The sequence below is a fragment of the Canis lupus genome, chromosome X, assembly GCF_048164855.1.
Source record: "Canis lupus baileyi chromosome X, mCanLup2.hap1, whole genome shotgun sequence".
Classification (NCBI taxonomy): Eukaryota; Metazoa; Chordata; class Mammalia; order Carnivora; family Canidae; genus Canis; species Canis lupus.
Window position 1 is genome coordinate 57,223,267 of NC_132876.1, and position 27,732 is coordinate 57,250,998.

Consider the following 27,732-nt stretch of genomic DNA (forward strand, 5'->3'; position numbering starts at 1 on the left):
ACACAAATTTTAAAACAGTAGTTAACTCTAATAAAAGGTGGAGGAGAAAGGAGATTAGTGGCAGTCATATCAATAATTCTTTACAGATACATTTTTTAACAAATGAGCTCTGAGTCAAATGTAGCAAAATGTAGACTTGGTTATTGGTCCACAAATGTCTCTCATTTATTTCTTGCTCTTTCTATTTGAGCTATTTTATAATTAAACTTGCTAATTTATTACACAAAGCAATGCTACCAAAATTGATTTCAGAATAAGAATGCCATTTTCCAGGAAGTCAGAAAAAAATATATATATGTAATGAAATGAAGCGCTTAGTAATTAGTCTGATTCCAGTTGTCAGGCTATAAAATATATTGACCCAAAATATATGAGCTTTGTAATCATACTGCCTTGATTAAAATGCTGGCTCTGATATTTGTAGACTGTGTGGCCTCAGATAAGTCACTTAACCTTTTCTGTGCCTCAGTAACATCATCTGTAAAGCAAGGATCACAATAATGTCACTTAACTTGTAGGGTTGTTACAAAGATTAAATGAACTAAAATAACCTGGAACCTGGGATATCATGTCTGAAAAATGTTAGATATTATTATGTTCTGGAAAAAATAAGAGTAGCAGTTGTTCATCAAAATTTTTACAGAATTACCTTATTGATATGTCACATGGTTAAATGTACCAAATAATCACTCATTTCTTAAATTCTCTACCTCTGAGGAGTAACTAATTAACTAAGAATTTCCAGTTGTTAGAGTTTTTAGAGAACAGTTTTAATTAGTATATTTTAACATAGTTCATCCTATCACACAATAGATTACTTGTGGTAAAAACTGATGATCTAGAAAGGGGAGCACTGTCTACCAAATTTTATTTAGATAAACATCACCTATTTTGCACATTGTCATATATATTGACCAGTTGTCCAACAATTTCTCATCTTTCAAATATGTCTGTATTAAATCTGCAACTAGAATAATTTGTTGACCAATGAGGGCTTTTAAAAGTTAATTTAGAATTTGAGATTGTGTATTCTTTCTTTATTTTCCACTTTTCCCTTTTTTAAAGTCTCAGATAAGTTTCTCATCAGAAATGACTGTCAAGTGGCCATCCTAAGGACTTAATGGTGCAGATCATAAGGGCTATTAAAGCAGGTTTAGCAATGAAGTTTTAGTTTTCCTTCTTTTTCTTTATTTTTTTCTAGAAAGATTGGAATTTAATGGTTTCCTCTTTAGACAAATATGCTTTTGGACTGCCAGTGATGAAAGAGGCATACAAATGTTAAAAGCATTGTAGCACAATGGGATTATGTGCTAAGGTCCAGAGTATGACAAACAAGCAAAGTCTCAGACCAATCAAACAGTTAATTCAAACAGAAATTTCAGATGACTAGCTTTTGTTTTATCTTTGCCAATGCCAATCAAAAGTTCAAATGAAGTTTTGTCATTAACTACTTACATTTCTTTTATTTCTTATTTTAACCATTCATAAAAATAAAGGATTTTGCTAGAAGAAATTAGAAATTTGTTGAAAGGCAAGTCAAATTAAAGTTAAAAGAACACATATGGCACCATAAATTAGGTTTTAAATAGAAGCCTTAATTATGTTATGTGACAGAACCTATATTTAAATATTCTCTTTGGACATCGTAGTAATAATCTTTCATGCTGCATTGCACTGATAAATATGAAAGCAAAAATTTCATAGTTTTATCTTAACTTTCAAACCAAATTATGGGAAAAATATATTGGTTATTTCCATATAGTAAGTAAACATCATGAAGTGCATAACCACCATTTTGAGTACCAGCAGAATTATTTACAAGCATTCCACGTATTTTTAATTCACTTTACATAAATTTTCCATTATCAGATGTTTGGGTACATTAATAACATACTGTGAATGTTTTAAATTGCAATACCTAGAGGATTTACAATTTAAAGCAGAGGTAATAAACTGACAGCCCATGGGCTAGATCCAGGCCACAGATCATTTTGTTTAGCTTCCATAGTGTTTCTTTCTTTTTCTTTTCTTTTGTTTTTGTTTTGTTTTTGCTTTTATTGAGTTAGTTACCAACATTTAAGGATTAGGGAATTTCATATAAAAATCTGCATTCCCGGCTTCTTTTAAAAACTCAGAGCTTAACAACATTAGGCCTACATTCCCACATGGTAGCAATCAACTACACTGAGTAATAGCTGACACCTTTGGAAAGAATATATACTGTCTAGGCCACCATAGTTGCCACCACTCCCCATTGCTTATGGCCTTTCATTTACATTACCAGCATTGTATCAGTAGGCTTTAGAGTTTGTGACTCTTCTGTTTCTCTGTAGTTTATGTGAGTGAATCAGTGCATATACTTTTAAGAACAATTCATGGTTTTTCTCAGATTACAGCAAATGCAAAAATGAATTACATATATATATACATATTTAATGTGTACTCTGATTAATCTAAAATTTATCTATACAGTTATAAACTACTGTTATAATTAATTAAATGAAGATAATATTACATTAATTTGCACGTCATTTTATTAGGAAAATTAAAATAAAATGAAAGTCAATTTCAATGTCTGAATTCAATTGCATTCCTTTAAAATAAAAACATTTACTTTCAGTATCCCAAATCTAATTTCAAAACTCAAACCGTTTAAAGTTTTTCAGTTAAAATCATTCATTAATGAAATCTAGTGGGTTCTAGTCTCCCTCAGCACTAAAATTACAGTCTAATAGAAAGTTTGGCACTTAAGGAGGCACATCCACTGCTTCAGGTCACTTGGGTACTATTTAGTGTGCATGATATTTAAAAGTAATATTTAGTATAGGAAATGTCCCAGATATTATAAACATCACCATGATGGTTTTCATTTTCTATGTCAAAAACCCAGAATAAATCACATAGTGTGGTCCCCATTGCCCCTAAAACGCCATGATATTTCTGTTGTAGAAAAATATGGATAAAACATATTTCACAGGTAGCCCTCAGGAAATTGGGGAAAATTCAGCAAAGGGTGATTTAACCTGAGAAGGGTATGTGGAAGAGAAGAAGGGACACTATTCCCAGCAATATCAAAATGCACTTTATTACCATGAGTTGCCCTCCTTTCCCCTTGCTGCTCTGAGTTACTGTCCATTATTTTCCCCATTGCAACCTGAAAGGTATAAAGCCTACAGTGATATGGTATGTCTGATTGCAATTCAAGTGAAATTGTCATAGATAACAAGTTTCAAGCATGAATCTTCTTAGACTTTTAAATTTTTAAAAATGTATTTTTAGAAAAAATAATTTCAAATATTTTAGAAGTACTAGCATGCTTGCAAAATAGATCCATGCCTGATACTTAGAGCAACTCCAAAAGATTAGACGGCCTATTTTTTTTCCTTTATTCCTACAGCACACTTAATAACCTGTGCTGCCCTGTAAAAGTGAATGTACCTTCTTAAGCATTCCAGAGTCATGTGGTGATTAAATTACCTTCTCGTTATTCTACACAGGTGTCATAGTTTTTGTGTCAGTGACCCTCACTCAACCCACATCAACTTTGTAGCCTTTCCCTAGCTTTTGTTTTAGTTACCAGGGAAGGAGTTGCTCCCTGTGGCTGGAAGTCATCTACCCACTGCATGATTATAGGATCCATTCCCAGTTAATAGATATGAATGATAACCATCAATAATGAAACTGTGGAGACTCAACTGGTACCCTCAAATGGATAGACAGGATCTAATTAGCTATTTGGATTTCATTTTTCTTATTATTAACTAAGGATTAAGAAAGATTTGACATTTGCTCTGAAAATTTTCAATGCCTCTACTTTCCTACCTTAATAAGTATAGTACAGGGAACAAAATTATTGAAGTTGGGCTGAATCTGTACAAGCTCATGAAATTTGTTTAAAGGCAAGTCAAATGTCAAGGACATTCCCAGGAAGTTGATTTTTAAAAAATAAATACATAAATACCTGTTAACAGCTTGTTTTCTTGTCATTTGCCTCTTCCTTCTAAAAGGAGAGTGTAGCAAAAAATAAATAAATAAAACAGGTTAATTGAAAGTTCTGGTTAGTTAGTTTCCAATTAATCAAGGCTTTATTATATTTCACAAAAAAAGTTTCTTCAATTCTTCAAATTTTAGATAGGTCACACACAATGAAACACCAGCAAGGAAGAGCACAAAGAATGTAAGAAAGCCTGAATAGTTATTAGATAGTGTTTTAAATATATAGACAATCCTATTATATTTCTGGTCTATTCCCCACTGAATAAAGAATAATGTGAAATGTCATGTGGCTTAGAGCTTTCCCATATATGAAAGCAAGAAAATAAGGTTATAGATTTCCACTGAAAAATATGGCCTCGGGTCGTAACAATTCCAAAAAAAAAAAAAAAAGATTCAGCAATACTGTGTCTTCTTCCTTTCTCTCAAGAGCCTTCTTCCTATCCCAATGAAAATTACAATACTTTTAGGAGGAAAAAAAATCCCCTTCTAGGGTTTTTTCTATTTTTATTTGGCCAAAAGGATGATGAAAGTGACCCAATATCAACATTATGCCTTAATTTTTATAAACATAAAGTTGTTAATCAAACAGCTCACTATATACTTATTTCTGGATCTATAATGAAGTATCTTACACCCTTCCCAAAAGGGTTATACACACACATACATACACACACAGTCATACACACAATCACACAAAATAAATAAATACAAAAGAGATTAATTTAAAAACCTACAGAATTAGTTTAATTAATAAAACAAAAATTCTTTTCAGTAGTGTAGTATTATTTCTTAGTGTTTGTAAATTCTTCAAGAATTATAATAAATTATAAAACAAGATGCTGCTTCTGGGGAAGATGTAACAGGAGGAGAATCTTTGTCCCCTACTTGTCATCTCATCCCATGGTTACACCTAAATAATGTCCACATCAATGTAAATAAACCAGAAAATGACTGAAGACTGGCAGAACAGACTCTCCACAGACACACATTGGAATTGATAAAAGAGTGGAGAGCCACAGAGACCTGGCAGGCCAGAAAGGGCTGGCAGGATATATTCAGGGTCTTAAAAGAGAAAAACATGCAACCAAGAATACTTTATCCAGCAAGGCTCTCATTCAAAATGGAAGGAGAGATAAAGAGCTTCCAAGACAGGCAGGAACTGAAAGAATATGTGATCTCCAAACGAGCTCTACAAGAAATGTTAAGGGGAACTCTTAAAATTCCCCTTAAGAAGAAATCCAGTGGAACAATCCACAAAAACAAGGACTGAATAGATATCATGATGACACTAAACTCATATCTTTCAATAGTAACTCTGAACGTGAACGGGCTTAATGACCCCATCAAAAGGAGCAGGGTGTCAGACTGGATAAAAAAACAGGACCCATCTATTTGTTTCTACAAGAGACTCATTTTAGACAAAAGGACACCTAAAGCCTGAAAATAAAAGGTTGGAGAACCATTTACCATTCAAATGGTCTTCAAAAGAAAGCAGGGATAGCAATCCTTATATCAGATAAACTAAAATTTACCCCGAAGACTGTAGTGAGAGCTGAAGAGGAACACTATATCAAACTTAAAGGATCTATCCAACAAGAGGACTTAACAATCCTCAATATATATGCCCCGAATGTGGGAGCTGCCAAATATATAAATCAATTAATAACCAAAGTGAAGACATACTTAGATAATAATACACTTATACTTGGTGACTTCAATCTAGCGCTTTCTACACTCGATAGGTCTTATAAACACAACATCTGCAAAGAAACGAGAGCTTTAAATGATACACTGGACCAGAAGGATTTCACAGATATCTACAGAACTTTACATCCAAACTCAACTGAATAACATTCTTCTCAAGTGCACATGGAACTTTCTCCAGAATAGACCACACAATGGGTCACAAATTGGGTCTGAACCAATACTCAAAGATTGGGATCATCTCCTGCGTATTCTCAGACCATAATGCCTTGAAATTAGAACCAAATCAAAACAAGAAGTTTGGAAGGACTTCAAACACGTGGAGGTTAAGGACCATCCTGCTAGAAAATGAAAGGGTCAACCAGGAAATTAAGGAAGAATTAAAAAGATTCATGGAAACTAATGAGAATGAAGATACAACCATTCAAAATCTTTGGGATGCAGCAAAAGCAGTCCTGAGGGGGAAACACATCGCAATACAAGCATCCATTCAAAAACTGGAAAGAAATCAAATACAAAAACTAACCTTACACCTAAAGGAGCTAGAGAAAAAACAGCAAATAGGTCGTACACCCAGCAGAAGAAGAGAGTTAATAAAGATTCAAGCAGAACTCAACGAAATCGAGACCAGAAGAACTGTGGAACAGATCAACAAAACCAGGAGTTGGTTCTTTGAAAGAATTAATAATATAGATAAAGCATTAGTCAGCCTTATTAAAAAGAAGAGAGAGAAGGCTCAAATTAATAAAATCATGAATGAGAAAGGAGAGATCACTACCAACACCAAGGAAATATGAACGATTTTAAAAACATATTATGAACAGCTATACGCCAATAAATTAGGGAATCGAGAAGAAATGGACGTATTTCTGGAAAGCCACAAACTACCAAAACTGGAACAGGAAGAAATAGAAAACCTGAACAGGCCAATAACCAGGGAGGAAATTGAAGCAGTCATCCAAAACCTCCAAGACACAAAAGTCCAGGGCCAGATGGCTTCCCTGGGGAATTCTATCAAACATTTAAAGAAGAAACCATATCTATTCTACTAAAGCAGTTTGGAAAGATAGAAAGAGATGGAGTACTTCCATATTCGTTCTATAAGGGCAGCATCCCCTTAATTCCAAAACGAGACAAAGATCCCACCAAAAAGGAGAATTACAGACCAACATCCCTGATGAACATGGATGCAAAAATTCTCAACAAGAGGGGGAGGAGCAAGATGGCGGAAGAGTAGGGTCTCCAAATCACCTGTCTCCACCAAACTACCTAGAAAACCTTCAAATTATCCTGAAAATCTATGAATTCGGCCTGAGATTTAAAGAGAGACCAGCTGGAATGCTACAGTGAGAGGAGTTCGCGCTTCTATCAAGGTAGGAAGACGGGGAAAAAGAAGTAAAGAAACAAAGGCCTCCAAGGGGGAGGGGCCCGCGAGGAGCCGGGCTGAGGCCGGGGCGAGTGTCCCCAGGACAGGAGAGCCCCGTCCCGGAGACGCAGGAGCAGCACCGACCTTCCCGGGCGGAAAGGGGCTCGTGGGGAGTGGGAGCAGGAACCAGGAGGGCGGGGATGCCCTCGGGCTCCCTGGGACACTAACAGACACCTGCGCCCCGGGAGAGTGCGCCGAGCTCCCTAAGGGCTGCAGCGCGCACGGCGGGACCCGGCGGGACCCGGAGCAGCTGAAGGGGCTCGGGCGGCGGCTCCGCGGAGGGGGCTGCGCGGCCCCGGGAGCAGCTCGGAGGGGCTCGGGCAGAGGAAGAGGCTCCGTGCAGAGGGGGCTGCGTGGTTCCAGGAGCAGCTCGGAGGGGCTTGGGCGGCAGCTCCGCGGAAGGGGTTGCGCGGCCAGGGAGCGCGAATCCACCAGCGCAGGCTCCGGAGCACAGGGCGCCGGGACACAGCCCAGGATCCGGCCTCCCCCGGGACAGGCAGAGGCCGGGAGGGCCCAGGACAGCGAGGACGCTCCTGCCCCAGCTGAGCAGATCAGCGGCCCCGCCCCGGAGCCTCCAGGCCCTGCAGACGGAGTTCCTGCCGGAGCTGAATCCAGGTTTCCAGAGCTGCCCCGCCACTGGGGCTGTTCCTCCTGCGGCCTCACGGGGTAAACAACCCCCACCGAGCCCTGCACCAGGCAGAGGCACAGCAGCTCCCCCAACTGCTAACACCTGAAAATCAGCACAACAGGCCCCTCCCCCAGAACACCAGCTAGACGGACAACTTCCAGGAGAAGCCAAGGGACTTAAAGTACACAGAATCAGAAGATACTCCCCGGTGGTTCTTTTTTTGTTTGTTTGTTTTTGTTTTTGTTTTTGTTTTTGTTTTGTTTTGCTTTTTGATTTGTTTCCTTCCCCCACACCCTTTTTTTTCTCCTTTCTTTTTCTCTCTTTTTCTTCTTCTTTTTTTTTTTTCGTTTTTTTTTTCTTTTTCTTCCCTTTTTTTTTCTCTTTCTCTTTTCTTTCCTTCTTTCTCTCCTCTCTTTTTCTCTTTTTCCCAATACAACTTGCTTTTGGCCACTCTGCACTGAGCAAAATGACTAGAAGGAAAACCTCACCTCAAAAGAAAGAATCAGAAACAGTCCTCTCTCCCACAGAGTTACAAAATCTGGATTACAATTCAATGTCAGAAAGCCAATTCAGAAGCACTATTATAAAGCTACTGGTGGCTCTAGAAAAAAGTATAAAGGACTCAAGAGACTTCATGACTGCAGAATTTAGAGCTAATCAGGCAGAAATTAAAAATCAATTGAATGAGATGCAATCCAAACTAGAAGTCCTAACGACGAGGGTTAACGAGGTGGAAGAACGAGTGAGTGACCTAGAAGACAAGTTGATAGCAAAGAGGGAAACTGAGGAAAAAAGAGACAAACAATTAAAAGACCATGAAGATAGATTAAGGGAAATAAACGACAGCCTGAGGAAGAAAAACCTACGTTTAATTGGGGTTCCCGAGGGCGCCGAAAGGGACAGAGGGCCAGAATATGTATTTGAACAAATTCTAGCTGAAAACTTTCCTAATCTGGGAAGGGAAACAGGCATTCAGATCCAGGAAATAGAGAGATCCCCCCCTAAAATCAATAAAAACCGTTCAACACCTCGACATTTAATTGTGAAGCTTGCAAATTCCAAAGATAAAGAGAAGATCCTTAAAGCAGCAAGAGACAAGAAATCCCTGACTTTTATGGGGAGGAGTATTAGGGTAACAGCAGACCTCTCCACAGAGACCTGGCAGGCCAGAAAGGGCTGGCAGGATATATTCAGGGTCCTAAATGAGAAGAACATGCAACCAAGAATACTTTATCCAGGAAGGCTCTCATTCAAAATGGAAGGAGAGATAAAGAGCTTCCAAGACAGGCAGCAACTAAAAGAATATGTGACCTCCAAACCAGCTCTGCAAGAAATTTTAAGGGGGCCTCTTAAAATTCCCCTTTAAGAAGAAGTTCAGTGGAACAGTCCACAAAAACAAAGACTGAATAGATATCATGATGACACTAAACTCATATCTCTCAACAGTAACTCTGAATGTGAACGGGCTTAATGACCCCATCAAAAGGCGCAGGGTTTCAGACTGGATAAAAAAGCACGACCCATCTATTTGCTGTCTACAAGAGACTCATTTTAGACAGAAGGACACCTACAGCCTGAAAATAAAAGGTTGGAGAACCATTTACCATTCGAATGGTCCTCAAAAGAAAGCAGGGGTAGCCATCCTTATATCAAATAAACTAAAATTTACCCCAAAGACTGTAGTGAGAGATGAAGAGGGACACTATATCATACTTAAAGGATCTATTCAACAAGAGGACTTAACAATCCTCAATATATATGCTCCGAATGTGGGAGCTGCCAAATATATAAATCAATTATTAACCAAAGTGAAGAAATACTTAGATAATAATACACTTATACTTGGTGACTTCAATCTAGCTCTTTCTATACTCGATAGGTCTTCTAAGCAAAACATCTCCAAAGAAACGAGAGCTTTAAATGATACACTGGACCAGATGGATTTCACAGATATCTACAGAACTTTACATCCAAACTCAACTGAATACACATTCTTCTCAAGCGCACATGGAACTTTCTCCAGAATAGACCACATATTGGGTCACAAATCGGGTCTGAACCGATACCAAAAGATTCGGATTGTCCCCTGCATATTCTCGGACAATAATGCCTTGAAATTAGAACTAAATCACAACAAGAAGTTTGGAAGGACCTCAAACACATGGAGGTTAAGGACCATCCTGCTAAAAGATAAAAGGGTCAACCAGGAAATTAAGGAAGAATTAAAAAGATTCATGGAAACTAATGAGAATGAAGATACAACCGTTCAAAATCTTTGGGATGCAGCAAAAGCAGTCCTAAGGGGGAAATACATCGCAATACAAGCATCCATTCAAAAACTGGAAAGAACTCAAATACAAAAGCTAACCTTACACATAAAGGAGCTAGAGAAAAAACAGCAAATAGATCCTACACCCAAGAGAAGAAGGGAGTTAATAAAGATTCGAGCAGAACTCAACGAAATCGAGACCAGAAGAACTGTGGAACAGATCAACAGAACCAGGAGTTGGTTCTTTGAAAGAATTAATAAGATAGATAAACCATTAGCCAGCCTTATTAAAAAGAAGAGAGAGAAGGCTCAAATTAATAAAATCATGAATGAGAAAGGAGAGATCACTACCAACACCAAGGAAATACAAACGATTTTAAAAACATATTATGAACAGCTATACGCCAATAAATTAGGCAATCTAGAAGAAATGGACGCATTCCTGGAAAGCCACAAACTACCAAAACTTGAACAGGAAGAAATAGAAAACCTGAACAGGCCAATAACCAGGGAGGAAATTGAAGCAGTCATCAAAAACCTCCCAAGACACAAGAGTCCAGGGCCAGATGGCTTCCCAGGAGAATTTTATCAAACGTTTAAAGAAGAAATCATACCTATTCTCCTAAAGCTGTTTGGAAAGATAGAAAGAGATGGAGTACTTCCAAATTCGTTCTATGAAGCCAGCATCACCTTAATTCCAAAGCCAGACAAAGACCCCGCCAAAAAGGAGAATTACAGACCAATATCCCTGATGAACATGGATGCAAAAATTCTCAACAAGATACTGGCCAATAGGATCCAACAGTACATTAAGAAAATTATTCACCATGACCAAGTAGGATTTATCCCTGGGACACAAGGCTGGTTCAACACCCGTAAAACAATCAATGTGATTCATCATATCAGCAAGAGAAAAACCAAGAACCATAAGATCCTCTCATTGGATGCAGAGAAAGCATTTGACAAAAGACAGCATCCATTCCTGATTAAAACTCTTCAGAGTGTAGGGATAGAGGGAACATTCCTCGACATCTTAAAAGCCATCTATGAAAAGCCCACAGCAAATATCATTCTCAATGGGGAAGCACTGGGAGCCTTTCCCCTAAGATCAGGAACAAGACAGGGATGTCCACTCTCACCACTGCTATTCAACATAGTACTGGAAGTCCTAGCCTCAGCAATCAGACAACAAAAAGACATTAAAGGCATTCAAATTGGCAAAGAAGAAGTCAAACTCTCTCTCTTCGCCGATGACATGATACTCTACATAGAAAACCCAAAAGTCTCCACCCCAAGATTGCTAGAACTCATACAGCAATTCGGTAGCGTGGCAGGATACAAAATCAATGCCCAGAAGTCAGTGGCATTTCTATACACTAACAATGAGACTGAAGAAAGAGAAATTAAGGAGTCAATCCCATTTACAATTGCACCCAAAAGCATAAGATACCTAGGAATAAACCTCACCAAAGATGTAAAGGATCTATACCCTCAAAACTATAGAACACTTCTGAAAGAAATTGAGGAAGACACAAAGAGATGGAAAAATATTCCATGGTCATGGATTGGCAGAATTAATATTGGGAAAATGTCAATGTTACCCAGGGCAATCTACACGTTTAATGCAATCCCTATCAAAATACCATGGACTTTCTTCAGAGAGTTAGAACAAATTATTTTAAGATTTGTGTGGAATCAGAAAAGACCCCGAATAGCCAGGGGAATTTTAAAAAAGAAAACCATATCTGGGGGCATCACAATGCCAGATTTCAGGTTGTACTACAAAGCTGTGGTCATCAAGACAGTGTGGTACTGGGACAAAAACAGACACATAGATCAGTGGAACAGAATAGAGAATCCAGAAGTGGACCCTGAACTTTATGGGCAACTAATATTCGATAAAGGAGGAAAGACTATCCATTGGAAGAAAGACAGTCTCTTCAATAAATGGTGCTGGGAAAATTGGACATCCACATGCAGAAGAAAGAAACTAGACCACTCTCTTTCACCATACACAAAGATAAACTCAAAATGGATGAAAGATCTAAATGTGAGACAAGATTCCATCAAAATCCTAGAGAAGAACACAGGCAACACCCTTTTTGAACTCGGCCATAGTAACTTCTTGCAAGATACATCCACAAAGGCAAAAGAAACAAAAGCAAAAATGAACTATTGTGACTTCATCAAGATAAGAAGCTTTTGCACAGCAAAGGATACAGTCAACAAAACTCAAAGACAACCTACAGAATGGGAGAAGATATTTGCAAATGACCTATCAGATAAAGGGCTAGTTTCCAAGATCTATAAAGAACTTATTAAACTCAACACCAAAGAAACAAACAATCCAATCATGAAATGGGCAAAAGACATGAACAGAAATCTCACAGAGGAAGACATAGACATGGCCAACATGCATATGAGAAAATGCTCTGCATCACTTGCCATCAGGGAAATACAAATCAAAACTACAATGAGATACCACCTCACACCAGTGAGAATGGGGAAAATTAACAAGGCAGGAAACAACAAATGTTGGAGAGGATGCGGAGAAAAGGGAAACCTCTTACACTGTTGGTGGGAATGTGAACTGGTGCAGCCACTCTGGAAAACTGTGTGGAGGTTCCTCAAACAGTTAAAAATATACCTGCCCTACGACCCAGCAATTGCACTGTTGGGGATTTACCCCAAAGATACAAATGCAATGAAACGCCGGGACACCTGCACCCCGATGTTTCTAGCAGCAATGGCCACTATAGCCAAACTGTGGAAGGAGCCTCGGTGTCCAACGAAAGATGAATGGATAAAGAAGATGTGGTTTATGTATACAATGGAATATTACTCAGCTATTAGAAATGACAAATACCCACCATTTGCTTCAACGTGGATGGAACTGGAGGGTATTATGCTGAGTGAAGTAAGTCAGTCGGAGAAGGACAAACATTATATGTTCTCATTCATTTGGGGAATATAAATAATAGTGAAAGGGAAAATAAGGGAAGGGAGAAGAAATGTGTGGGAAATATCAGAAAGGGAGACAGAACGTAAAGACTGCTAACTCTGGGAAACGAACTAGGGGTGGTAGAAGGGGAGGAGGGCGGGGGGTGGGAGTGAATGGGTGACGGGCACTGGGTATTATTCTTTATGTTAGTAAATTGAACACCAATAAAAAAAAAATTCTCAACAAGATACTAGACAACAGGATCCAAAACTACATTAAGAAAATTATTCACCATGACCAAGTGGAATTTATTCCTGGGACGGAAGGCTGGTTCAACACTAGTAACCCAATCAGTGTGATTCATCATATCAGCAACAGAAAAACCAAGAACCATATGATCCTCTGTTTAGATGCAGAGAAAGCATTTGACAAAATACAGCATCCATTCCGGATCAAAACTCTTCAGAGTGTAGGGATAGAGGGAACTTTCCTCAACATCTTAAAAGCCATCTACGAAAAGCCCACAGCAAATATCATTCTCAATGGGGAAGCACTGGGAGCCTTTCCCCTAAGATCAGGAACAAGACAGGGATGTCCACTCTCACCACTGCTATTCAACATAGTACTGGAAGTCCTAACCTCAGCAATCAGACAACAAAAAGACATTAAAGGCATTCAGATTGGCAAAGAAGTCAAACTCTCCCTCTTCGCTGATGACATGATACTCTACATAGAAAACCCAAAAGCCTCCACCCCAAGATTGCTAGAACTCATACAGCAATTTGGCAGTGTGGCAGGATACAAAATCAATGCCCAAAAGTCAGCGGCATTTCTATACACTAACAATGAGACTGAAGAAAGAGAAATTAAGGAGTCAATCCCATTTACAATTGCACCCAAAAGCATAAGATACCTAGGAATAAACCTAACCAAAGAGGTAAAGGATCTATACTATACTATACTATAGAACACTTCTGAAAGAAATTGAGGAAGACACCAAGAGATGGAAAAATATTCCTTGTTCATGGATTGGCAGAATTAATATTGTGAAAATGTCAATGCTATCCAGGGCAATTTACACATTTAATGCAATCCCTATCAAAATACCATGGACTTTCTTCAGAGAGTTAGAACAAACTATTTTAAGATTTGTGTGGAATCAGAAAAGACCCCGAATAGCCAGGGGAATTTTAAAAAAGAAAACCATAGCTGGGGGCATCACAATGCCAGATTTCAGGTTGTACTACAAAGCTGTGGTCATCAAGACAGTGTGGTACTGGCACAAAAACAGACACATAGATCAATGGTCAGAATGGAGAATCCAGAAGTGGACCCTCAACTTTATGGTCAAGTAATATTCGATAAAGGAGGAAAAACTATGCATTGGAAGAAAGACAGTCTCTTCAATAAATGATGCTGGGAAAATTGGACATCCACATGCAGAAGAATGAAACTAGACCACTCTCTTTCACCATACACAAAGATAATCTCAAAATGGATGAAAGATCTAAATGTGAGACAAGATTCCATCAAAATCCTAGAGGAGAACACAGGCAACACCCTTTTTGAACTCGGCCACAGTAACTTCTTGCAAGATACATCCACGAAGGCAAAAGAAACAAAAGCAAAAATGAATTATTGGAACTTCATCAAGATAAGAAGCTTTTGCACAGCAAAGGATACAGTCAACAAAACTAAAAGACAACCTACAGAATGGGAGAAGATATTTGCATATCACGTATCAGATAAAGGGCTAGTTTCCAAGATCTATAAAGAACTTATTAAACTCAACAGCAAAGAAACAAACAATCCAATCATGAAATGGGCAAAAGACATGAAGAGAAATCTCACAGAGGAAGACATAGACATGGCCAACATGCACATGAGAAAATGCTCTGCATCACTTGCCATCAGGGAAATACAAATCAAAACCACAATGAACTGCCACCTCACACCAGTGAGAATGGGGAAAATTAACAAGACAGGAAACCACAAATGTTGGAGAGGATGTGGAGAAAAGGGAACCCTCTTACACTGTTGGTGGGAATGTGAACTGGTGCAGCCACTCTGGAAAACTGTGTGGAGGTTCCTCAAAGAGGTAAAAATAGACCTGCCCTACGACCCAGCAATTGCACTTTGGGGATTTACCCCAAAGATACAGATGCAATGAAACGCCAGGACACCTGCACCCCGATGTTTATAGCAGCAATGTCCACAACCGCCAAACTTTTGAAGGAGCCTCGGTGTCCATTGAAAGATGAATGGATAAAGAAGATTTGGTTTATGCATACAATGGAATATTACTTAGCCATTAGAAATGAAAAATACCCACCATTTGCTTCAAGGTGGATGGAACTGGAGGGTATTATGCTGAGTGAAATAAGTCAATCGGAGGAGGACAAACATTATATGTTCTATTCATTTGGGGAATATAAATAATATTGAAAGGAAATAGAAGGGAAGGGAGAAAAAAATGGGTAGGAATTATCAGAAAGGAAGACAGAACATGAAGACTCCTAACTCTGGGAAACGAACTAGGGGTGGTTGAAGGGGAGGAGGGTGGGGAGTGGGGGTGAATGGGTATGGGCACTGAGGGGGGCACTTGACGGGAGGAGCACTGGGTGTTATTCTGTATGTTGGCAAATTGAACACCAATATAAAATAAATTTATTATTTAAAAAATAAAATAAAAAATAAAAAAAGAGTGTAGAGCCTCAGTGAGACCCTTAACAAAAAGAAAAAACATGAAAAAGAACGAATCAAAAATGAAGAAGTCAATAACTGATATTAAATATACACTAGAAGGAATAAAGTCCAGACTAAGGAAAGCAGAACCGACCAGTGACCTGGAGGATAGAGTTGAAGAAAGCAATCAAGCTGAATGTGAGAGAGCAAAAAATAATAATAATAAATGAAAGTAGATTTGGGGAACAAGTGACACCATGAAGCATAAAAACATTATTATTATAGGGACCCCATAAAGAGAAGAGAGAGAAAAGGGGGCAGGAAATGTATTTGTAGAAATAATAGCTGAAAATTTCCAGATCCAAGAGACACAGAGAATCCCCAATAAAATCAACCCAAGGATATCCACACCAAGATCCACACCAAGACACACTTACAAAAAAAAAGAAAAAGACACACTATAAAATGACAAAACACAGTGATAAGAGAGAAATTTAAAAGCAGAAAGAGAAAAGAAAACATTACATACACAGGAAACTCCATAAGGCTATAAGCTGGTTTTTCAGCAGAAATTGTTTAGGCTTAAAAGGAATGGCATGATATATTCATGTGCTGAAAGAAAACAAAACCTGCAGCCAAGAATACTGTATTCAGCAAGGCTATCATCAGAACAGAGGAAGAGACATAGAGTTTCTCAGACAAACAAAAGTTAAATGAATTCATCACTGCTAAACCAGCCTTACAAGAAATGTTAAAGAGGACTCTGAGTAGAAAGGAAACCTCAAGCAGGAGTAATAAAAGGAGGAAGCACAAAACTATTAAATTAATTATAGCTTTAAAAATCAGTCAAAGGATTCACAAAATAAAAGGATATAATGTATGACACCATATATCTGAAATGTTTGGGGAAGGAGTAAAAATGTAGAGCTTTTAGAATGGATTCAAACTTAAGCAACCATCAACTTAATATAGATTGTTATATGCATAAGATGCTATGCACAAGCCTAATGGTAACCACAAATCAAAAACTGATAATAGGCAAAAAATAATGAGAAAGGAAGCCAAGTATATCAAAAAAATGTCAGTAAATCATGAAAGAAGAGACAAAGAGAAGAGAAACTACAAAAATAGGTAACAAAATAGCAATAAATACATACCTATCCATAATGACTTTGAAAGTTAGTTGACTATATGCACCATCAAAAGACAGTTAAAAAATGGATAAAAAAGCAAAACCCATATATATACTTCCAACAGATTCATTTCAAACTTAAAGACACATGCAGTTTACAAGTGAAGGGATGGAAAAATATCAAGTGAATAAAAGTGGGGGGTAGTAATGCTTATATCAGACAGAATAGACTTTAAAACAAATACCTTAATGAGAAAAGAAGGACACTACATAATCATAAAAAGAAGAACCCAACAGAAAGATATAGCAATTATAGATATTTATAATCCAATATGGGAGCACCCAAATACATAAAGCAGCTGATAACAAGCATAAAGGGTGTAATTAATAATAATACAATACTAGGATATTTTAATGCCCCACTTACATCAATGGACAGATTATTCAAACAGAGAATCAACAAGGAAACAGTAGCTTTGAATGATACATTGGACCAGATGGATCTAACAGAGATATTCAGAAGGTTCCATCCCAAAATAACAGAATACATAATCTTTTCAAGTGCACATGGAACATTTTCCAGAATGTATCACATATTAGGCCACAAAACCATCTCAGCAAATTAAAAATGATCAAAGTCATATCAAGTGTCTTTTCCAATGACAATGTTATGGAACTAGAAATCAGTCACAAGAAAAAAACCTGGAAAGAACACAAATACATGGAGGTTAAATAGCATGCTACTAAACAATGAATGAGTCAACCAAGAAATAAAAGAAAAATTAAAAAGTACATAGAAAGATATAAAAATGAAAATACAATTATCAGAACAACTCCAGATGCAACAATAATGGTTCTAAGAGGGAAGTTTATAGCAATATAAGCCTACCACAAGAAGCAAGAAAAATCTCAAATAAACAATCTAATCTTAAACCTAAAGGAGCTAGAAAAAGAAGAACAACACCCCCAAAACAGTAGAAAGAAAGAAAATAAACAGTACAGCAAAATAAAAGAAATAGGAAACAAAGAAGTAGAACAGACCACCAAAACCAGGAGCTAGTTCTTTGAAAAGATCAACAAAATTGATAATCCTTTAGCTAGACTCATCAAAAACAACCACAAAAAAAGAAAGAAAAAAATGAAAAAAGAAGAGAGTACTCAAAATCAGAAATTAAAGACGAAAAATAATACCCAACACTACAGAGAAACAAAGGGTTAAGATAATAAAAAATTATATGCTGACAAATTGTACAGCCTAAAGGAAACAAATAAATTGCTAAAAGCATATGACCTTCCAAAACTGAATTAGGGAGAAATAGAAAATCTGAACAGGCAATTATTAGTAGTGAAATTGAATCAGTAATCAAAAAACTCTCAACAAATAAAAGTCCAGAACCAGATGGCTTCACTGTTAAATTCTACCAAACATATAAATAGGAGTTAGTACCTATTCTTCTTTAATTATTCCAAAAAATAGAAAAGAAAGCTTCCAAATTCATTCTATGAGACCACCATTATTCTAATACCAAAACCAGATAAAGAGAGCTATAGGCCAATATCCCCAATGAATATACATGCAAAATCCTGAGAAAAACGTTAGTAAACCAAGTCCAATAATACACTTAAAAAATCATATAACTCAATTGAGTGGTATTTGTTCCTGGGTTACAAAGATGGTTGAATAGTCACAAATCAATCAATGTGATATGTTACATCAATAAGAGAAAGGCTAAAAACCAATTTTTATTTGTTTTCCTTTATTTGTCAGCATTTCAATAGATGCAGAAAAAGTGTTTCACATCTATTAATGATGAAAAATATGCAACAAAATAGGTATAGAGGGAACATACCTCAATGTAATAAGGGTCTTATATGAAAAAGCCACAGCTAATCATCATACACAATGGTGAAAAATAAGAGTTTTTCACCTAAGGTCAGGAAAAAGACAATATGCCCACATTTGTATTCGACATAGTACTGGTAGTCCTAGCCACAAAAATCAGACAAAGAAAAATAAAAGGCATCCAAATCAGCAAGGAAAAAGTAGAACTTTCTCTATTTGCAGATAACATGATACTATATATAGAAAACCCTAAAGACTCCCTCAAAGAAACTACTAGAACTGATAAATGAGTTCAGTAAGGTTGCAAGATACAAAGTGAATATACAGAAATAGGTTGCATTTTTGTACACTAATAATGAAAGAAAGAGAAGTTAAGGAAATAATCCTATTTACATTTGTACCAAAAAGAATAAAATACCAAGGAATTAAACTTAACCAAGGAGGTGAAAGACCTGTATTCTGAAAATTATAAAACACTGATGAAAGAAATTGAAAATGACAGAAATGGAAATATATTCCATGAGCATGAATTGGGAGAACAGACATTATTAAAATGCTTATACTATTCAACCAAGCTATAGATTTAATGCACTCCCAAAATACCAACAACATTTTTCACAGAACTAGAACAATCCTAAAATTTGTATGGACCAAAAAAGACCCCGAATAGCAAAAGCAATTTGAAAAAGAACAATACTGGAAATATCACAATCTCAGATTTCAAGATATAGTACAAAGCTGTAGTAACCTAAATAATATGCACTGGCACAAAAATAGATACATACATCAACATAATGGAATAGAGAGCTCAGAAATAAACCCAAAATTTCATGGCCAATTAATCTTTGACAAAGGAGGCAAATGTATGCAATGGAAAAAGCCAAATGGTGTTAGGAAAACAGGACAGCAATATGCAAAGAATGTAACTGAACCACTTTCTTATACCATACACAAAAATAAACTCAAAATGGATGCAAGACCTCAATGGGAGTTCTGAATCATAAAAATCCTAGAAGAGAGCACAGGCTATAAATTCCCTGACCCTGGCCATAGCAACATTTTTCTAGATACGTCTCTTGAGGCAAGGGAAATAAAAAAAAAATAAACTATTGATACTACGTTGAAATAACAAGTTTCTGCACAGCAAAGAAACATTCAACAAAACTAAAAGGCAAACTACAAAATGAGAGAAGATATTTGCAAGTGAAAAATCTAATAAAGGGTTAGTATCCAAAATATATAAAGAATTCATAAAACTCAACACTCAAAAACAAATAATCCAAATTAAAAAATGGACAAAAGACATGAAACACATTTCTCCGAAGAAGGCATCCAGATGGCCAACAGACACATGAAAAGATGCTCAAAATCACTCATCATCAAGGAAATGCATATCAAAAACCATGATGAGATATCATCTAATATCTGTCAGAATGGCTAAAATCAACAACACGAGAAACAACAGGTGTTGGTGAGGATATGGAGAAATAAGAACACTTGTATTAGTAGGAATTAAAACTGCTACAGTCACTGTGGAAAAAGTATGGAGGTTTCTCAAAATATTAAAAATAGTATTACCCCAGATCCAGTAATTCCACTGCTTGGCATTTACCCAAAGAATACAAAAACACTAATTCAAAAAGGTATACACACCCCTATGTATACTGCAGCATTATTTACAATAGCCAAATTATTGAAGCAACACAAGTATCCATCAATAGAGGAATGGATAAACTATACAACAGTATAGTGCTCAATCATAAAAGAGAATAAAATCTTGCCATTTGAAACAATGTGGTTGGATCTAGAGGATATAATGCCAAGTGAAATAACTCAACCAGAGAAAGACAAATAACATATGATTTCATTCATATGTGGAATTTAAGAAACAAAAGAAATGAACAAAGAAAAAGAGAGAAAAAAAACCTAAACTATTAACTATAGAAAATGAACTGTTGGCTACCATAGGGGAGGTTGGTGGGGGGATGGGTGAAATTAGGTGAAGAGATTTAAGAGTACACTTATCCTGATGAGTCCTGAGTTATGTATAAAATGGTTGAATCACTATTGTACACCGAATCTAATAAACACTGTATGTTAAGTATACTCTAATTAAAATTAAGACTGAAAAAATAAGTACATTAAAAAAAAACAACAACATTCTTTAAAAATCTATAAGGACTGTAATTTGGCTCTTTTGAGCTTTGGTGCACTTATTAGTAGTACAGAAACAGAAGCCTCACCATAATGGCCACTCCAAATATATATGGTTGGTTCATCACTCCTCTGTAATCTCTTGCAGTAGCATTTTTGTTAAATCTCCTTTCAGAAAGTCAGTCAGGGAAAGATAAATATCACATGATTTCACTCATATGTAGAATTTAAGAAACAGAACAAATGAACAAAAAAAGAGAGAAAAGGATAGACTCTTAACTAAGAGCAGATGGTTACCAGAGGGCAGGTGGGTGGAAGAATGGGTGAAATAGGTGAAGGGGATTAGGATTACATTTATGGTAATGGGCACTGAATATAGAATTGTTGAGTCACTATATTGTACACCTGAAACTAACACTGTATGTTATATTATTGGAAATTTTAAAAATTAAATTGAAAAAAGTATTTTTGTCATTTGCTTGTTTTGAAAGGTAATTGATTTTCTGCTTAAAACTTTGTAGAAAGATTTCTAAATAAATCACAAATGCAAATATGTATCTGGGGTTAGGAAAAACAGGTGGGAGTGAAGGAAGGCGAAACTCTGTTTCACCTATTCTTATGTTCTGTTGCCTGACTTTTAGAACTATTTGATTTTGCTTTATAGATCACTCACTCCAACTATTTTGAAACGATATTTATTTATTTATTTATTTATTTATTTATTTATTTATTTATTTATTTATTTTTGGAGAAAGAGAGAAAGGTTTGGGAGGTGGGGTGGAGGAGCAGTAAAGAGAATCTCAAGCAGGCTCTATGCTGGGTGTGGAGCCTGTCTCAGGGCTTGATCTCATGACCTGAGCTGAAATTAAGAGTTGGAAGCTTAACCAACTGAGCCATTAGGCATTCCAAAATGACACTTTCTTAACGTAAAATATACTCATGCATACCAAATCAATAATAATGTGCACTTTCTTAATTCAGTGGACCTCATATTACTGGATTAGAGCACTCATTTTTCCTTTTACCAGAGATTCCCTCACTTTTCTATTTGTAGAAAACTTTCTACACTCAATAGAACTGTTTTGGCTGTTACCATATACACATAATACACTAAGTTCAAAAACCATTTAAATCTTCTATGACCTGAGATTCATAGGTTATTTTTTATACTTTAAAATTAACAAATATTAAAACATTCTTGTTATAATTATCCAATAAATATATAATGCCCATGAATTTATGGTTCTTTTATTAAGAAATTAAAACTTCCTTAAAAATTAAGACTTTACTTGACTTTAAAAATTGTTTCATTTCTTGCCAAGTGTGAGAATGTCTTTTACAATACTGCTTAACATTAACTATGGCTCTAGGACTTAGGGATTACAAGTTAAATACATACACTTTATTTTTGACATTCAAAATAAAATGTGACTTCTATACTTCTGAATTTGCTCATTCTGTGTGTCCATTTACATTTCCTTATACTTTGCCAAGTAATCAACATAGGAAAATTTCATTGAACAAGCAGATGATGCTACAAATATTATCAGCTCAGTATAAAGCAGCTCTCATCTGAGTTTCATGGACTTGGCCTAGAATGCTTTGTATCCCCCTCTAATATCTCTTAGTCTCCTGAAATTACCTTTTTGCTGCCTCTCCTCACTTGTACGTCTGGCTGTAAAATTAAAATCATGCATAAAGGACCTAGGATTCACTAGAACTTATCTTTATTGCTGAAATATACATATGACCACATTCTTATGAAAATACTAACAAAATGGGGTTACACATGTTCGAGAACAATGGGCCAGACACTATACTCAATATACCAGTACAGCCAATAGAACTATTACCAACCAAGGTCCTACAACATACAAAGATAAGTAGTAAGGGTATCTACAAAGCTTACTAGCTCCAATCATCAACATTACTGGACAGCATCAGAACACCAAAGACTCTCCCTCCCTCACATATAGGTTATGACTAGAAGTTGATTCTGCATTGGCTGAGACTTAAGAGTTTAATGAATGTTTTAAATTTGTTGAGATCATTTTTATCCTGTACTACTGATAAATACATTTTCATACTTTGATTCTTCTAACTTGTAGTGTGTGGGTGCAAGGCAACAAAGTTAATGGCAATGATTGCTACCCATTACCCTTCCCTGATTGGAGTCAGTTTAGTAGAGATATGGAATTCATACTTTTGAAACCTAAACTCAGAGCACAGAATCACATTTGACAATTGAGAAACAGCATACAAAACACATGACAAGAGGCAACATAATATCACAAAGTGAGAAATCCAGTTAAGAACTCACAGAATCATCAGATTTGGGCAGCCTGGGTGGCTCAGCGGTTTAGCACCACCTTCAGCCCAGGGCGTGATCCTGGTGACCTGGGATCAAGTCCCGTGGCAAGCTCCCTACATGGAGCCTGCTTCTCCCTCTGCCTGTGTCTCTGCCTCTCTCTCTCTCTGTCTCTCTCTCTGTCTCTCTCTCTGTCTCTCATGAATAAATATATAAAATCTTTAGAAAAAAAGGACTCACAGAATCATTGGATTTAAGTTTTTTAGTCCTTTGAAGATAAATTGAAAATTCACTATCAAATATCACATAGTAAGTCCTACCTCTAATGAGGGTAACTAAATAAAGTGTTACATTCACTGATTATTCAAAATTACTTAAAACAGAGCATTTTACAGATATGGTCATCTCTTTGATATGATATACTCCAATGGATTTGAAACTGGACTCTAAAGAAAAGTAAAGTGCTGGTGGTTAGTAGAAGGAAAGATAAGAGGGAGCCATTTATTTCTATCCCTTCAATTAGTAGTGAAGCCAGTTCTTTTTTCTACATGATATACTGGGAGTCTGAACTGCTGTACTTTACTACCCACCACCATTTGACAGCTGAGAAAATTAACCCCTGAGATGTTCAACTTTTTTGGCCAACTATACATAGAAAATTAATGCCAGAAGTCCCTGACTCCTAATTCAAGATATTGTCCCTGAATTCATCACCCTGCTTCCTCTACTATATATCAGGGAACAACTTTTTGAACTCTCCCTCAAAGATGATCATATCTGTTTTATTCTCATGGGAACATAATAAAGTAGACAGATGTGCTACACATTTAGATAGTAAAAGAAATAAGACAAGATCGGTGTCTCCCTTGATCTCTAAGCAAGTGCTTTTTCTATACCACACTGCTTTTGAAGAAAAGGCTGCAAACGGGAAACCAAGGCTGCCAAATGTGTTGCATTTGGTCTGCCCAAAGCTATGAAAATCTGAGAATTTTATATAAAATCTGAATTTCCAATAGATTCTCTAAAAAAAAAAAAAAGACTTTCCAAAAGATCTAGTCCCACATATTTACTGGCTTAACAAAATTAGATGAAGTAGAAAAGCAATGGTTACCCATAGACAGAGCGTGTACTCCTCTGTCCCCTACAGAATTATGGTCCCACGATGTCCTATAATCTTATATGTGGCCCTCTAAATTAATTTATATTATCTCCCTGGTTCCAGTAGGAATTTGAGTTTTATGGCCACTATTTTAAAGTTTGTGTATATAATTTACTTCAAATATTAGTCAATTTCCTCATAGAAACTATGAGATGTCTGGAAATTTCCATATATGTATACACTATTTAAAGTGCTAGATTATTTATCTACCTAAAAAGTCATATGCACTTTCTTTAATGAGGAAAGACAACCTTTAACTTTTGAAGTAGAACCATTTTACTAGTTTCCATAGGCAAAAAAAAAAAATACCTAAAGTGAGTCGTGTTAAATGAAAATATTCAATAAGAAACTGATTATACTCAGAGAAATCTTCTAATTCAATCAGAGTAGTAGCCATATCATATATTTAAAATCTAACAAATCAATAGCATGTTTCCTATGCTTCAATATGTGTATACCTTGTGAAATTATTGTATACCTTATATACAATTCTGTCAATTATAGTTCAATAAACTTAGAAAGAAATGTTTCTTATGCTTTGAAATAGGAGTCATCTGTTAATCTGGTATATACTGTCAAATTTTGGGAGCTACTAAATCAGGCTTTAACTATTCCTTACACATACAAGATCTTTTAGTCACGTAACTTCTTTTTCTGGCCCAATACAATAAATAAAATATTGACTGGGAATAAATGTAACAAATAAATAGGACATAAGTCAAACAATGCTCTGTCCCTCCCCAAAACTTCAGCTGTAGAGTACAAATGGCCAGCAAATATGTGTTGGTGAAACATCTTTAGGTTCTCTTTTGAGACATGATTGAATCATATTAGCTGTTGTATTTCCACTGTTGGAGCTATTAGGGAGCTTTTCTCACTCTCTTAGCTAATAACTTTATTCATCTTATATGTCAACTCTTGCTCCACAGCAGCAGATATAAAGCTATTTAATCTTTTTAGGAATTCCAATTTTTTTACAAGCATGTAGGTTAAAAAAATGGACTGAAAAAATATTTCAATATAAAAGTTTAAAAATAAAGGCCTGGATATTTAGGCTTAGTTAAGTTTCCAGAAGACATCCAAACAAACTCTGATTCACTTAATTCTCCAAAAACACATTCTTATGATTCAAAGCCCAAACAATTAGAACTGACCATTTTCCTCCATTCAGAAATTTATTTCTCCTAGTACTACTTGGGAATAACAAAACCCTTGGTCATATTAAATATCTGCTTCTTCTGAAAGACTTTGATGCATCATCTTGACTCTTTTAAAAGTCAGTGAGATGTAAAATTAGAGTCTAAAGAAACAAGAAAAAGAAAAAAATAATATGGGATGAGGTAAGAATAAAGATAAACAAGCCTATGGCACTTTTAGAATTTGTACAAAAGGGAGCTTCAGGATATACATTGTATTAACAAAGGCTGCCAATATAATTTAAGGAATGGAAGACTATGCCAATTGTATCTGACAGATGATCCTTTATACAAACAGAACTTTGTCAATCCAGTCTGTAGAGTCTCAGTAGATTCAATGATATTTCTCATATGTCCTACAATAATAAAGAATCTCAGAAATAGAATTATAGTTCAGAATATGTGTTTTTCATGGCAATGATCATAAAAAATGAGATTAACACGCTCTTCTCACAATACAGTAATAATTATATTTTCTATGCACAATATATGTCCCATCAAGGAGACAAACTAAATATTTTTAGTGGTACTATAGATGCATTTCAAATAGGTTTTTCAATAATATATTTCCACTTACTCAACCTCAGTAAATATCAGTCACACAAATGAATTATTAGATAAACTACCTGAATAACTTATTGTATAAAACTATGAACATACCTCAGAATCTTCATACATTTTAAATCCCTTAATGTTTTGGCATCTTTGTCCATAATATTTCTGTTGGAAAATTTTTTCCTTATAATCTTGCTATCCATGTTTGTAGGTTTGACTAAAGACACAGAGTGACCCTTTGAATATTGTCCTTTGATCTGTATGGGGTTCTAGCTAGCCTTTTATAAGGGCTTTTTTAAACACTGAATACTAGTAATACATCATGTCATCTAGTTGATGATCATGTCTTATTATTGTATGTTCAGAATGACTCACAGAAAGCACCAAAGAAATGTTCCAGAAGCCAAAGAAAACATTTATTAAAACCTTTGAGGACTGGACACAATTACTTCTTTACCAGCTTCTAGTTAGCTTTAAGTTTGATGGTTTGATAATACACTTAGATGATAGTAAGCTGACCCACTATCTAAATAGTGTGCTGCCTATGTAGAGAACTTAGTAGTAGCCTCCAATTTTGAATTATTAAAAGGTGCTTCCTTAATAGTATTTATAACAATGTGTAAATATTTTATCTATTTACTTGTTTAAAGAGTTATTTATTTATTCATTCAGAGAGAGAGAGAGACAGAGACAGAGACACAGGCGGAGGGAGAAGCGGGCTCCATGCAGGAAGCCCAACGCGGGACTCGATCCAGGGTCTCCAGGATCACGCCCTGGGCTGCAGGTGGCGCTAAACCACTGCGCCACCGGGGCTGCCCTATTTACTTGTTTTAGATCTATCTTCCCTAGGAACACACAATCTCCATATAACAATGGGTTTAAGGTTGTTGTCCACTGTTTCACTCCAAAACCTAAGGAAGATGGTGGCACAGAATGGGCACCCAGTAAATATTTGTCAAATAATTGATGATGAATGATGGCTATGTGAAGGGACAATTAACTCACTCAAATTTATCACTGTAGAGTATTCAAGTTTATTTTCATAAAACATATTCTAAGAAATAATTTCCACTATACAGCACAATTTTCATCACTGATGAGGATGCTTAATTATATAAGGATAGCCATGGTGCTTTAGAATCTGAATAAACCTTCACGGAGTACCTAAAGTTGATCAGAAACTTCATGAATCCAAACTCAGTTGATGGCATCAAGTATACTGAATTATTGATGGATAAAAAATATAGATTCATTTTAAAATTATTCCTAGAGAAAAATATTCTAAAATTTTATTTTAATTATAACTTAACTTAAAAAAAAAACATTTGGCTTGTTTCGTGAAGCTTAAATTGGATGTAAAATGCTGACAGTTCTGTGAGTAGAACTCAGCTAAGCCGTTTCTAAGAATATGAGTTCATTTGCCAATTAATCATTCTTGGTAATCCTATCTGGTTTGGTGTAGTACAGATGAAGACAATCAAGCAGGATTAAAAGCAAAGGAATCTTGGCCTAGATACACTCTCAACGTTTTACTAAATGGCAGGAGTGGGAATGAAGAGGGTTACTTACTTGAAGGTCTGTTAAATCCCTTACTTTTCATCCCCTGACTTAATCCCTAACAAGGACCACTCCACTGTCAAAAAATAAAATAATAAAATAAAATAAAATAAAATGCAAAGCATGTTCTTTTCCCATCAAGACACCAGAGGCAGTTACTTAAAATTACAAATGGTTAC

At 36.1% G+C, this 27,732-nt stretch overlaps 1 protein-coding gene and 1 pseudogene across 2 annotated transcripts in view; one reads left to right on the forward strand and one right to left on the reverse strand.

The window, feature by feature from the left end:
• LOC140628026 (dachshund homolog 2-like) overlaps positions 1-27,732 on the reverse strand; it is a 536,985-nt gene that overhangs the window by 289,272 nt on the left and 219,981 nt on the right. For both annotated transcript variants that reach the window (XM_072816819.1, XM_072816818.1), the window contains exon 2: positions 3,962-4,000. In XM_072816819.1, coding sequence (XP_072672920.1) covers positions 3,962-3,987 — 26 coding nt within the window. In that variant the 5' untranslated portion in view covers positions 3,988-4,000. The remainder of the gene's footprint in view (positions 1-3,961; positions 4,001-27,732) is intronic.
• Positions 1-27,732, forward strand: part of LOC140628023 (protein C-ets-1 pseudogene) — a 72,737-nt pseudogene that overhangs the window by 8,043 nt on the left and 36,962 nt on the right.